This window comes from Thamnophis sirtalis, unplaced genomic scaffold, assembly GCF_051295495.1.
Source record: "Thamnophis sirtalis isolate CommonGarterSnake01/CBP01778 unplaced genomic scaffold, rThaSir2_p1.2 scaffold_12, whole genome shotgun sequence".
NCBI lineage: Eukaryota > Metazoa > Chordata > Lepidosauria > Squamata > Natricidae > Thamnophis > Thamnophis sirtalis.
In genome coordinates, this window is record NW_028261392.1 from 34255912 (window position 1) to 34271140 (window position 15229).

Genomic DNA, 15229 nt, shown 5'->3' on the forward strand with positions numbered 1-15229 from the left:
TCAGCAAAGGTCACCCAGGAGGCGTTATAAATGCGAGTGGTGGATTGCCTCCTGGACGCCTCAACAGTCCTAATGACCTTGGAGGAGTATTGGGCCTCTCTTAGCTGTTCCCGCTCAATCGCCAGGCGGTCAGATGGAGCCACTCCGGATCCGGATGCTCCAGAGATCCCTGATGTAGGGACACCTCCCCCGGGGGGGATCCTCCAGTGGGGAGCTGAGGACAGCTCCACCAGGTCTACTAGCCAGGGGCAGCATGGCCAGAAGGGAGGTACTAGAATCATCTCTGCCCCCTCTGACACTAGCCTCCTCAGAACCCCGGGAATGCGGGGAAGGGGGGGAAATGCGTAAAGTAGACCTGGAAAAGTATGGAAAAGAATAGACAGAGGGCCGTATGGAGAAGAAGAAGCGTGCCGAGTCCTAAGACACTGGCGATCTGGGGCTGCTGTAAGCAGGCGCTGGACTTCGGGGGAGGGGGGATGTGCAAAGCCCCCTCCTCTAATGCTTCCGGCTCTTCTAAAGAAGGGGGTCAGGGGGGCTTGTGCAGACCCCTTCCCCCCTATTCCCGCATCTCCTTGCAGGAACCCCCAATCGCCAGGGGCATCGGACACCAAATCCCATCGCAGCAGCCCCCAATGGCCAGTGTCTTAGGACTCCAAATCCCATCACAGGAATCCCCACTTGACAAGATCGTAGGACTCCAAGTCCCATCCCATCTGCTTCTAGATCTCCCTCGCAAGCTTCAGCAGCCCCGATGACAGCTCGGCAGGCTTCTTCTTCTCCACACGCCCCCCTCTATTCTTTTCCTCAGTTCCCACGCTGTGGTGGGTCTGCACAAGTTCCTCGCCTAGTTAAGAGCGCCGTGGATCCCAGCCCCAGGGCACCTTTCCATGGTTGGCCAAGCTCCTGCTCTCCCCGCAAAAGGTAGCCTCGTCGCCGCCTCTCTCTATTCCCTTTGCCCGCTGTCGGTTAAGAACAAAGCCCACGGTGGGGAAGCTGCTTGTTTGTGTGCCTGGGATTCTTTGGGGGTGTGTGTGTGTGTAATTGTCTCCAGCTGAAGGAGCGGAAGCGGGAGGAACGAAGCTCGGAGAAGCCAGGGAAAAGATGCACCCCCCCAAACTTCCCACATGGGTTAAAGTAGAGCCTCGGGATGCCTTCATATGGAATCTCCCCCCTTCCTCTCGGCTTTGACCTAGGGAGATCCCAGGCGTTCCCGCCACCCAGCTGGAAAGGAGGAAAATCGCGTGGTTGGGGAGAATCAGTGAGCCGGCACGTCCTCCGCACCCTTAAAATCCCCATTCCCTCCCCACTCCAGGGGTAGGATACTGCAAAATCCCCATTCCCTCCCCCCTCCAGGGGTAGGATACTGCAAAATCCCCATTTCCTCTCCCCTCCAGGGGAAGGATACTATAAAATCCCTATTCCCTCCCCACTCCAGGGGTAGGATACTGCAAAATCCCCATTCCCTCCCCCCTCCAGGGGTAGGATACTGCAAAATCCCCATTTCCTCTCCCCTCCAGGGGAAGGATACTATAAAATCCCCATTCCCTCCCCACTCCAGGGGTAGGATACTGCAAAATCCCCATTCCCTCCCCCCTCAAGGGGTAGGATATTGCAAAATCCCCATTTCCTCTCCCCTCCAGGGGAAGGATACTATAAAATCCCTATTCCCTCCCCACTCCAGGGGTAGGATACTGCAAAATCCCCATTCCCTCCCCACTCCAGGGGTAGGATACTGCAAAATCCCCATTTCCTCTCCCCTCCAGGGGAAGGATACTATAAAATCCCCATTCCCTCTCCCCTCCAGGGGTAGGATACTGCAAAATCCCCATTTCCTCTCCCCTCCAGGGGAAGGATACAATAAAATCCCCATTCCCTCCCCACTCCAGGGGAAGGATACTATAAAATCCCCATTCCCTCCCCACTCCAGGGAAAGGATACTATAAAATCCCCATTTCCTCAATGTGACCACTGTCTGTGATCTGGTTCGTGATGGAAGGAGGCAGGAAAGCGCGGGGCACCGGAGAGCTCACCCAGCTGTATTTCTTTCGTTAATTTATCCATTTCGGCACAGTCCATAATTTTTCGGTATAATTTTTCCATATAAAATTTTTAATCAAGCCCCCCCCCTCCCCGGTCAAAGGTGTCCCTCTTTACCAATCTGAAAATCTGGTCACCTTAGTATAGGAGAGAGAAGGTAACTCATTTTTGTAAGGTTCTTTGCATAGTAAATAAATACATTATACACTCACAAGTTATAATACAATAGTAAGAGCAACTTTATTATTATTATATTTTTTTAACACTCACTAGGAATGAAGCATATTGAATACTATTTTTTGACCAAAATGACATCAAAGATATTTCCTTTCTTGAACTGAATATTTTTAAAGCCAGCTGTTTTGAAGAGTATACGATGCTCTGATGTTGTCCGTGCTTTTCCTTCAGAATGAAGCAACATTATGATGCAGTACATATGAGCAGGAAAAGACCCAGATATTTCTTCATCAATAGTTGGTTCCACTACTAAGACTCCACCACCTGTTGCAAAAATAATTTACTAACTCAGGAATAGGTTCTCTAGAAAAGAAAAAGTGTCCATGCATCTCACTTTCATTCCTCTGACTGTGGCCTTTCTTCAATAGTGAGATTCAGCTGGTTCCCACCAATTCAATGGAACCAGTAGCTAAATTTTTGCTCAGTCTCCGGCACTGGAAGCCAACTCTGAGCCGCATACTCAGTCACCCATTCATATCTTGCCGTCTCTTTTCCCTCCCCACCCTCACCGGGCATGGCTCCCTTTCATTGGGGCATGTGGAATGAGATAGGGGTTCCTCTTGCTGTCTCGTCTCCCCCACCTCACCAGCATGGCAGGGCTTCCTGCATCTCATGTAGCCAGCCATACCCTTTATCAATACAATTTGGGGGTGGCAGGTGGGGAGGGGTGGGACAAGGAAGGAAGAGTATTCCCAACTTCTGGGCTGACTGACTTCTTCCCAGCAGAGCTTTCTCTACCTTTCAGTGTCGGCCATCAAAGACAAGATTTTTGTGGGCAGAAGAGCTTGCCCCACCCACCACTGTCCAGATGCCCTTGCTTCCCTCAAGCATTTTTTGGCCTACCCGATTTCCAGCTCCATTGCATTCTTTAGCCTCTGGATTAAAAAAAAATCAATTAATCAATTTGAACTTCTTGTTAAAAAAAACCTTGTGAAGTTGGAATTGATTGAGTGCAATAAACTTGTTTCCCTGCACATGATTGTGAGAAACGTGATTAGGAAATGTGAGGTAGCTGGATATCAGGTAGACAAAGAAATGCTTAGGGGAAGCAAGGGCATCTGGGTGGTGGTGGGTGGGCCAAGCTCTGCACTACGGCAGTGCAAAGGAGAAATGGACAATTACTGCAACTGGCACGAGGCAGCTTTCCCTCTTTCCCTGCTCCTCCTCCTTCCCTCTTGCCAGTTGCTCCATTGCCCATTTCTCCATTGCAGTGCAGCGCCCAGGATCCACTTTGACCCACAATCTGCCCCACATTGGGCCCAGCTACGATTGTGCTGCCAACTTAACTCCTCACTCCTCTCACTTTTGCTCGCAGACTGACCAACACCCCCTGCATGCAACTCCACAAGGAGGGGGAAAATCCCTCCCTCCACTTCCCTCCCCCCAATTCTTCACCTTCCTGTGTGAGCTCTCAAAGAGCATCAACTCCTTGTCTCTATGGTAACCCTTCCTCCTCATTCTTCAGAAACCTCATCTCTTAAAGGGGCCACGTCCAGAAGGCTGAAACAGCCTCAAGACCAACATGCAGACAAGCACCCTCAGAAACAACCTTTTGCCAAAGGGTGGAAATTTAGCAGCCTGTTTTACCAGGGTCAGGTTGCCTGTCATAGGAGAATTGTCCCACATGTATGGCAGAGCTGAAACACACAGATGGGCCATGCCTCGCACAACAGCCAACCTGATCCTGGGCAAACCAGTTGTTAAATTATTTGAATCCCATCACTCAACTTTTCCCACTTCTTTCCCCATCTTCCAAAAACATTGTTTTGGTCTATTTTTCCCTACGTCAAATCCATGGTCTATTTTAGTCTCCTCAGAGTCCTAAGTGATCTCAAAATGTTTTGCCAATCCACAGCTACTTTTGCATTTCCTAACTCATAACACATATTACTTTAGTCCAATTTTAACCAATTGGAGGCCTTAGTCTGCTCCAGGGATGAATTCAACTTACCTTCGCTACCGGTTTGCAAATGTGAGTGTGCACAGATTGAGCACTATCTATATTTTGTCAAAGGTTGTTGCAAGTACAGAAAAAAGCCATGGAGGACCCTGATTGGCTTGCTTCTCTTCCCATTCAAAATGGCAGTTTTTCTCTTTCTGACAATGCAAATATGCCTACCTGGCTTACAGGCCGTAAATACTTTTGTAAGTAGCTGGATACACTTTTTATCACTCCAATTAAACAGGACTCTTGATAAGATGTAAAGATCTGCTTCAGGAATTGGATCTTTAAAGAAATCCCCTGCAAAAAGAATAATTCATTTAATAAGGTAGAAATCAAAGTCTATTATCACTTTGGAAACAGAATTTATTCTCCCTTTCACAAAGCTTGATTTGACAGTGCCACTAGCTTCTTTCAATAGTGTTTTTTGAAATGGCAGAAATATTGATTCCAAACACATATTACCTTCTTGGAAAGTGATCTGGGAGTCATCTGAAAATGCATTAAATTTTTTAGATATTTCCACAACTTCAAGAAGATCAAAAAGTTTCACAGTACAATTTGGGTATTTTGAAATCAATTCTTTAGCTAAGCCACCGCTACTTCCTTAAAAAAAGAAAAAAATGCAAAAAAAAGGAACGATGTAAGAAAAAATATCCTGCATGTCAACATTTTTAACAATTTACTAGAATATTTATGATTACTTTTTTAGAAAAACAGCTCATTGGTTGTTTTTATCCATTTGAAGTAATCAGGCGTATAATATTGTGATTTAAACAAATATATTCATTAAGAATTGTCTGATTTCTTCTCCTACATTGTTGCATTTTTATTGCTGTCCTTTTGCTATAGACATTTTTTTCCATTTCTTTGAAAACCTATTTACTAAATATTACTTCTCATTCCACTCCTATCCAGTGACTCTTTGCATCACTTTTTCTTTCATTACTTTGCTTTATCAAAACTAAAGACCACCATTTTATTCTAAGTGGCTGCAGTGAAATTAGTGTAGTTAATCCAATCTTTTTTCTACACTATTGTTATAATTCCATGCAATAGTATCTGTTTAAAATCAGCTTTTGCCTTTTTCCATCCTACGAAACCATTTTTAAAACTTAATACCAGTTATATAAAATAGGATAACTGTTTGATGGTGAGGATAATTCTAATCCAACATAATTTCAGAGCTTGATGTTGGAAAAGATAGTTCTATGATTTTCATATTGTTATGGTCATCCCAGGTCCAATTGTGAGAATTTTCCAAAATTTCTTCAAAAGCAGCTCAGTTTTTCAATGTGTTCACTGGATATTGATAGGGAGTACTACTTTGTCATATTAAGATACATGGTTAGCAAAGCAAATATTGTATCTGTAAAAGTCCATTGTATGCACATCAGGTGTTTTGTTTGAGCATCTTTTACCCTAAAAACTCCACAACAGTAAATGTAGAACTGTGATGCATTCTGTAATTGTTTTCATACATTTTTTTTCTTTGTGTGCCTTCAATTAAGTCTTGAATCCTGGCAACTGCCTGGATAAGTTCCTACTGTTTTCTTGTCAAGATTTCAGAACTGGTTTGCCATTGTCCCCTTCCTAGGACTGAGAGAGAGACTGGCCCAAGGTCACCCAACTGGCTTTATGCCTAATGCATGATTAGTACTCACAGTGTCCTGGTTTTTACTCACTACACCACCTGGTTCTCTTTTCATATTATGCATCATGGCAATAACTCAACCAGGCAAGGGAGGAAAAAAGAAGGAGAAGAGTGCTTTCATCTATAAATTTTCTCCCACTTCTTTCCAAACAGGACTGTTGCTACCGTGTTTCCCCGAAAATAAGACAGGGTCTTATTTTCTTTTTACCCACAAAATATGGCTTGGGCCTTATTATGAGGGGAGGGTTTGTTGTTTTGGGGTTACCGGGTAGCTGTTCTCTTGCGAGCAGGCTTCCAAAGAGCTGGGCACAGCCTCATGGGCGAATGACTGTGTTGCGCTGTCGCAGCAATGCAACACAACAGCCATGAAGTGACCACGCTCATGAGCAGCCACCTGGCAAACCCCCTTTCCAGCCAGGGACAGCAGCATTCACTGACCTAGGGGTATCGCCAAGCCGCGTGAGCTCCCGGCACCCGCGGTTTGGCACCTTCGAAATGCCAGTGAATGGTGTCCTGCAGGCTGGAGAGGGGGGTTGTGCGAGCCATGGCCCAGCTCTCCCTGCATAGCCAGGGCACCTCCACTGCCGCCGCCGCCATCCCAGCATGGCTTTTTTGGTGGCTTCCAAACTGAGTCTTCCAGCAGTGGCTGCTCTGGGTGTACGCTCTATGTTTGTGGGCCAGATGCCAGCAGAGCATACAACCATAGAGCATACACCCAGAGTGGCCACTGCTGGAAGACTCAGTTTGGAAGCCGCCAAAAAAGCCATGCTGGGATGGTGGTGGCAGTGGTGGTGGCAGCGGCGGTGCCCTGGCTCTGCAGGGAGAGCTGGGCCAGGGCATCGTGAGGTTGGGAGGTGTATGAGCAAGAGCGGAACAGCCACTCATGCAATCCCCCTCTCCAGCTGTGCAGAGTGTCATTCACTGGCATTTTGAAGGCGCCAAGCTGCGGGAGCCAGGCGGCGGCAAACAGACGCTTACGCGGCTTGGCGATACCCCTAGATCAGTGAATGGCGCTGTGCCTGGCTGGAAAGGGGGTTTGCCAGGTGGCTGCTCATGAGCATGGTTGCTTCATGGCTGTTGTGTTGAGCTGCTGCAACAGCGCAACACAACCGTTCACCCCTGAGTCTGTGCCCAGCTCTTTGGGAGCCCGCTCGCAAGAGAGCAGCTGCCCGGCAATCCCCCTCTTCAGCTGGGCACAGTGCTGCTCACCAACCTAGAGGTATCCTGAAGGCACCAAGCAACGTGATCACCTTTGCTTCCCCCCGGTTCCTGCAGCTTGGCAACTTCAGGATACCGCTAGGTGAGCAGTGCTCTGCCTGGCCGGAGCTGGGCGGTTGTCCAGGGGCCTTATTTGCAGGGGCGGGCTTATATTTTTGCCCACCAGAAAAATGTGGCATGGCCTTATTATCAGGACATGTCATATTTTCGGGAAAACACAGTAGTTACTTTGAGACATCCAGTAATTCTGATAAAAAAAATTAAAAATAGTTATTTATAAATAAAATTCAAACCTCTAGAAAAAACAAGATCACAGGATGGGATCTTGCAATTCTACTTTTGCAATTGGAGAATTATAAGATCTCCAGAGTATGGCATGGAATTAAATTGCTAGTAATATGCATGATGATACTTTCAAGTACTTACCACCCAGATCACAAATGAGCTGAAAACCAGAAAGATCAAAGGCAGAGACCACTTCTTTTCCATGCAGACTCCAAGCCTCATCCATGTACCTGAAAAAGGTTTCAATGCTTTCCTTTGATCTAGAATTGAAATTTGTACTGGCAGATGATTAACAGAGCTACAACTAAACACAATACAACATGAGCAGCATTTGATCATGAAGCTAGAATTGCACTTTTCATTATTCTATTCATTTTTTGCAGGTTTTTGTGTTAATACTTTAGTTTTAAAGAGCAGGTTGCTTAATATCTGGATTGAAGTAAAATGGCATTAGGTGCCTGTTTGAAGGCTGAATGGATTATTGCTATTTCCATTCAGTTTATGCCTGAGGAATTCCTGGCCAGAACTGCTGAATATGCCAATATGTGCCTCAGGGTCAGCTGTTTTTGAAAAATCTCAAAAATAGTCCAAACTTCAGGAAGTTTGAATTATTTCCAAGCCAGGAAAAAAATGATCAGATGAGTTTTGGAACAGAGGTTAATGAGAAAAAAGACAATATTATGACAATCCTATTCAGCACATCTCTCCACACTTCTTCTCGTTGCAAACCATCTTCCACAATTTCCATTAACTGGTGATAAATTGTCCGTAGACAGTTTGCAATCTAGTCTCAAAATTTCTGATTGTAGCTTGGATGGAATATGAGCCCAGTTAGAGCAAAGCTAGGCTTTGGCTCTGCTTACGGCATATTGGCCAAAATCAGTGTTGGTGGGTAGCATTGCTAATGTAGTCTTTCTGTCTTATTAAAAACTTCCATGAAATTTATAAAAATGCTTTTACCTGTACACAGGTCCATAAAATTCCTTTGAAGAAATGCCATATATTGATAGAATCTGAGGTTTCCCGTCCCTGCAGATATTTTTAGTTTTTTTTTAAATTGAAAGCAACAAAAATACCATTAATGATTACATTTTTTTTGTCTCCAGCATCAAATAGTACTTATATTCAAATAGTGAATCATATTGCTTGCGAACATTACTGTAAAAATAATACAGGCTCTAAACAGTACTAGAATCCTGTGAAGTGAGTAAACTGAAATTAAATCTTTATGTCCATCTAGTTTCTCTACTTCTTTATTATTAAATAGCATGAAGATCAAATAAATTCCTTTAATCAATTCTTTTGAAGGCTTTTTTAAACTTTGAATAAAAAATAGATCCAGGGAAACAAATAGATCCAGAAAACTACAGACATATCAGCTTGACCTCAATACCAGGGAAGATTCTGGAAAAGATAATCAAGCAATGAATCAGCAAACACCTAGAAGCAAAGTTATAACCAAAAGCCAACATGGGTTTTTCAAAAACAGATCATGCCAGACTAATCTTATTGCATTCTTTCACAAAGTGACAAAATTAGTGGACCAGAGGAATACTGTTGATATAATTTACTTGGACTTCAGTAAGGCATTTGATAAAGTAGACCATAACCTACTACTAGATAAAATAGAAAAATGTGTGTTAGACAGTATCACCACCAGATGGATGCATAACTGGCTGACCAACCGCACTCAACATGTAGTCCTCAATGGAACTGCATCTACATGGAGGAAAGTATGCAGTGGAGTATCTCAAGGCTCTGTTTTAGGGCGAGTACTCTTCAACGTCTTCATCAATGACTGGACGAGGGGATAGATGGGGAACTCATCAAATTGGCAGATGACAACAAGCTGGCAGGAATAGCCAACACTCTAGAAGACAGGCTTAAGAATCAGAAGGATCTTGACAGACTTGGACATTGGGCGCTATCTAACAAAATGAAATTCAATGGTTAAAAAAAAGTAAAGTTCTACATTTAGGGAAGAAAAACAAAATGCACAGGTACAGTATATGTGGTACCTTGCTCAATAATAGTAACTGTGAAAGGGATCTTGGAGTTTTAGTGGACCACCATTTAAATATGAGCCAGCAGTGTGCAACAGCTGTCAAAAAAGCCAACACAGTTCTAGGCTGCATAAACACAGGGATAGAATCAAGATCACGTGAAATGTTAATACCACTTCATAATGCCTTTGTAATGCCACACTTGGAATACTGGATCCAGTTTTGGTTACCACAATGTAAAAAAGATGTTAAGACTCTAGAAAGAGTGCAGAGAAGAGCGACAAAGATGATTAGGGGACTGAAGGCTAAAACATATGAAGAACGGCTGCAGGAACTCGGTATGCCTAGTTTAATTAAAAGAAGGACTAGGGGAGACATGATAGGCGTGTTCCAATATCTGAGCGGCTGCCACATAGAAGAGGGAATCAAGCTATTCTCCAAAGCACCTGAGGGTAGGACAAGAAGCAATAGGTGGAAACTACTCAACGAGAAAAGCAACTTAGGAGAAATTTCCTGACTCCAACACTGGACGTTTTTAAGAAGATGTTGGATAACCATTTGTCTGAAGAGGTGTAGGGTTTCCTGCCTAAGCAGGGGGTTGGACTAGAAGACCTCCAAGGTCGCTTCCAACTCTATTCTATTCTATTGTGCTCTCTGAATTATGATATCTCTCTAACATGCTCTTGGTAAAAAGATTGTTATTTCACCAATGCTCCTTTCTTACCTTACAGCTTCAGGCAAGTATTGCAGTGATGAGTATGCACATTCTGAGAAAAACTTCATGGTATAATATTGAGACTTTGGGCTTGATTTAGCCAGAAAGACATCAGCAAACTCTGTGTTTCCATAAAGATCTGAAAATGAAAGCATAAAACAATTGCTTCAAAATGCCATTGTTGAATTCCATATACTTTTGAGATGAGCAAAGCATAAGGTTCATTATAAATTATTACATTTCAGTTTATTTCAGTCACAAAACCCAAATCATTTGATCTGGCATCCCAAAAAGTGTTCCTGATGATGTTGAAACAAGTCACAGGCTGGCAAAGTGGCTGAGTTCTCTGGACATAAGCTTTATAATGTAACAAATTAGTTAGCAAAACTCATAACTATGAATAACCATTTCAAATTAAAAGAAGAATGAGAAAAGAATCGCCAGAAATTGCTAACTCCATGAAAAATAATGCTATGTGATAATTTTTAAACAACTGTTATTGCTTCTCCCTGCTAACGGAATCACCTTTGCCATCCTTCCATTCCACTTTCAAAACCTTTATCTCCACACAGGCCCCCAGCAGTGTCTGCATCCCGGTGAGACTGGTCTTCAAGCACTCGGCCACAGTTGCAGATGATAGCAATTTCCCTGACTCTCTCAGAAGATCGAAGACACCCAACTGACTGGCAGTAAATATGACCTTGGAAGAAATGGGCAGATGTACAAAAAAGAAAAAGCGTGAATATAGATTTAAGCTTTTTAGGGTTTCAAATAACACAGAGAACCATACTTGCACTTCAGAGAATGATACACTCTAGGAATCAGGAAATATTATATATGGCGACCAACCGGTGGCGGGATTCAATTTTTTTTACTACCGGTTCTGTGGGCATGGCTGGTGGGCATGGCATGGCTTGGTGGGCATGGCTTGGTGGGCATGGCAGAGGAAGGATACTGTAAAATCTCCATTCCCTCCCCACCCCAGTGGAAGGTTATTGCAAAATCCCCATTTTTTCCCAATCAGCTGGGACTCAGGAGGCAGATAATAGATGGGGGCAGGGCTAGTCAGAGATGGTATTTACCGGTTCTCCAAACTACTCAAAATTTCTGCTACTGGTTCTCCAGAACTGGTCACAACCAGCTGAATACCACCTATGCAACCAACCTGTCCCACTGCTACTGTTTAATGAGTAAGAGGGGAAAAAATGGGCTCATAGATCTATTTATTTGCACCACATTCTCACTTCAGAATAGAGTGATTAACAGCCTAGAGGCACTCAACAGCAAGATTTATGTCTTATAAATGTTATAAATAAATAAAAATTAAATGGAGCAACATTATTGCAACTAGTAGGATCTCTCTTGAGTGCTGGGTTTATTTAACTTATTTCTGGGGAAACAGTTGGGAGGAGCCATATTTGCATTAGGAAAAAAAAAGTTCAGTGATTAAGGATTGTGCAAATATGTTTACTTTTTTAATTGTTTTTAGCTGATAAACAAAAAAGAGAAAGAAAGCAGACAAAGCACAAAAATAATAATGATAGAAATATATACTTTGCCAAAAAAGGGGGGGAGTATTGGTGAAATACAACCAAAATTTGTGAAATACATCCAAAAATAGTATATTTCAGTATATATATATTTGTGCTGATAAATAAATAAATACACACAAATGTAACAAAAGGCAACAGTAAAAATATTGGGTTTCTGTCTGGATGGTCTCTTGTGACGAGCCGATGGACAGAGAATGGAAGCAGTGAACTTCCTCCCATATTTGGGCATACCAGGGGTTGTGACTTTAAATATACATATATACATATGTACATATATACATATATACATATATACACATATACACATATACACATATACACATATACACATATACACATATACACATATACACATATACACATATACACATATATGCATATATACATACATGCATACATACATACATATATATATACATACATACATACATACACATACATACATATACATACTAGGCAGCCCAGGTTCAAATCCCAGTAAGGGTCTGGCTAGCTGATGAGAGCTAAATAGCTTGAAATAGATCTATACTAGTCTCCCTTTATTTATTTATCAGCACAAATAGAACATATATATATATATATATATATATATATATATATATATATATATATATGTGTATGTATGTATGTATGTATGTATGTATGTATGTATGTATGTATGTATGTATGTATGTATGTATGTATGTATATATATATAATGTGCAAATATTATTATTTATCCATAACCTAATTTTGTATAAATTATTTTGAATTAATTTCTCCCATATTTCATTATACTTGTCCATGCAAAATCCATGCCTTCTTCAATCTTCAATAAGTGGAGAGTACTATCAAGTCTTCAATTCACTGATAAATTAAGCCATACATTTACTGTATCTTCCCAATGCTGTGCATTAGGGGTTTTTTTTTTTTTTGCCATAATAGGGCTAAAATATGTGTCCTTTTCACAAATTCTATTTATCAGTTTTGTGCTTCAAGATAATATTCTGCGAAAGTTTTAGCTTTTGTTGTACATATTTATATAATTCACTACTTTCTCCCAAAATTTGGTAAGTGTAGGACTGTAAAATGTCTATGGAGATTCTCAGTCATCCAGGTCATGGTTGTCCCAAAGGCAATTGGTTCACCCAAACCAGTAGTGGAAATAGCGAGTGGCCATGCGCACCTGCCGTGGCTCTAGGGCATCCCATTTAGGCCCATTTTAGGCAAGGCACATGCGCAGAAGGCGGTGCACATGTGTGGACGTGCTGACATGTGTGCCCACACTCACATTTGCGAACCAGTAGGGAAGGTAAGTGAATACCACCCCTGATTTACTTAATGCCTTTGGGCATTCATTTAATATCTGTGGCACTGACTTAATAACTGTGATGTTTGCTTAACTGCCATAAAAAAGGCCCTAACTTTACTTCCAGTCATGCAAGTACTTTCATTTACAACCCTAATGACTTACAACCATATTTCAAGGCTCTATAATGATCATAAGATGAGAATTGCCTGTATATAATTCCCCAAAAAATTAAATTGATATTTTATAGCCATTGAAATTTTACACAGACAAGAAATATGTTTTTGTAAGTTTAAATATCTGATACATCATTTGCAAGTATTGCATATCTTACCTGTGAAATTATAAATGAATGCTGGTGATGAAAGAACATTTTTATTTTTTCAGTTTCTTCAGAGGAATGCATTGTGTTCTTAGGAAGTTCTGCAATAGTCCTCTTCATATTAAATCAAAAATATTAAATCTTCAGTTCTCTAGGCCAGCACTTTAGATTTTTATGATTTGATGCCACAATCAGAAAGTCAATAAATAAAGCCTTAAAGGAATTGTTTTAAATAAAGCAAAAGGAAAGAGGGAAGGGAAATTTCATTAAATATATGGCAATGAGAATCACCACTATTCACAGAAAGACAAGTAAGGACGTAAGAAAATATTCTCATTGATTCTAAGAATGTTCTTAAAAATAAAATACCCTAAGAAGAAATTTAATTACATATTTCTGAAAATTAGATGAGTTTTAATCATAGAATTTAGAAAAAGCTTATTTAACTATTTAGAATACATTTGTCTTTTCAAATGAAATCAGTCTGCAAGCCAAGCTATTGCCTTTTTCTTCTCCTAGATCCCTAGACTGCAATGATAAATGTAGCAAAGGGGGAGGGATTTAATAAAAATATTAATCAGGAAGATTTCAATGTGAACTAATTATGGTGTTCTTCAGACATGAGTTGATCTTGACTCATTCTGAGACCATGGATATTCATGTTCTCCTCCTGAATGCAGTACTGCACAATTACCATTAAAAATAATATTTTACAAGTAGTAAACAACACTGGAATTCCACCCATTAGAAATAAATCTGCTGCAGCTTTCTCCTTGTTAGAAAAGAAAAATCTGTTATGGAGAAAAAGAAAGAATAGAGTAGCTGCTCAACCTGTATCCATTGATACTCTCTAGAGTGTTTATATCCAGAGATCCTCCAAAATATATTTTATTAATGAATAGCTCATCCGATCCACATTTATCTGACCCAAATTACCTTATATGTATCATATTAATATTTAGCTGTCAACTTTAAGGCAATTATTTGGTATGTCCTCTTTTTCAGTACAACTCATCTCAGAGATTATTGTTGTGCAGAAAATAGGAGGAGAAAGATGCATTTTATGCTGACTCTGTAAACCACTTAGAGGGAGCTGTGCATATATATATATGGCTAAGAAGTCTGCCTAGTATGTAATATAGCCCAGGTTCAAATCCCAGTAAGGGTATGGCTAGCTGATGAGAGCTAAATAGCTTGAAATAGATCTATACTAGTCTCCCTTTATTTATTTATCAGCACAAATAAAAAAACACAAATATAACAAAGGCAACAGTAAAAAAAAACAACGTTGGGTTTCTGTCGTGATGGACTCTTGTGACGAGCCGATTGACAGATGATGGAAGCAGTTAGCTTCCTCCCATAATTGGGGCTTACCAGGGGTTGTAAAAATCTAATAGATACCTTTCACCCTGGCTTCGCTGATAACGGATAAGAGCCTGTGGCCTAATGGCTAAGAAGTCTGCCTAGTATGTAATATAGCCCAGGTTCAAATCCCAGTAAGGGTATGGCTAGCTGATGAGAGCTAAATAGCTTGAAATAGATCTATACTAGTCTCCCTTTATTTATTTATCAGCACAAATAAAAAACACAAATATAACAAAGACAACAGTAAAAAAAAACAAAAAAAACAAAAAAAACAAAAAAAAACATTGGGTTTCTGTCGTGATGGACTCTTGTGACGAGCCGATTGACAGATGATGGAAGCAGTTAGCTTCCTCACATAATTGGGGCTTACCAGGGGTTGTAAAAATCTAATAGATACCTTTCACCCTGGCTTCGCTGATAACGGATAAGAGCCTGTGGCCTAATGGCTAAGAAGTCTGCCTAGTATGTAATATAGCCCAGGTTCAAATCCCAGTAAGGGTATGGCTAGTTGATGAGAGCTAAATAGCTTGAAATAGATCTATACTAGTCTCCCTTTATTTATTTATCAGCACAGATATAACACAAATATAACAAAGGCAACAGTAAAAAA

General features: G+C 41.3%; 1 protein-coding gene across 2 annotated transcripts; it reads right to left on the minus strand.

Moving 5' to 3' along the window:
* Nucleotides 1–2329: 2329 nt before the first annotated feature.
* Nucleotides 2330–13374, minus strand: LOC148043290 (acetylserotonin O-methyltransferase-like). 2 transcript variants are annotated; one of them, XM_087726798.1, is made up of 8 exons: nt 13267–13374; nt 10617–10791; nt 10101–10230; nt 8334–8402; nt 7515–7633; nt 4682–4822; nt 4394–4516; nt 2330–2538 (listed from the first exon to the last, which is right to left on the minus strand). In XM_087726798.1, exons 1-8 carry the CDS (start codon nt 13372–13374, stop codon nt 2330–2332), a joined length of 1074 nt encoding a protein of 357 aa, XP_087582924.1. The 2 variants fall into 2 exon arrangements, with proteins under 2 accessions (XP_087582924.1, XP_087582923.1); XM_087726797.1 differs by having other exon boundaries at nt 4682–4818; nt 7511–7633; nt 13267–13338.
* Between the last annotated feature and the right edge of the window lie 1855 nt (nt 13375–15229).

Coding starts and splice junctions, on each gene's coding strand:
- LOC148043290 (XM_087726798.1), bottom strand. CDS start 13,374: ATGAAGAGGACTATTGCAGAACTTCCTAAGAACACAATGCATTCCTCT. Junction 10,231..10,616: donor GGAATGGAAGGATGGCAAAG/GTGATTCCGTTA, acceptor TTTCATTTTCAG/ATCTTTATGGAAACACAGAG. Junction 7,634..8,333: donor TTTTATGGACCTGTGTACAG/GTAAAAGCATTT, acceptor TTTCAATTCTAG/ATCAAAGGAAAGCATTGAAA.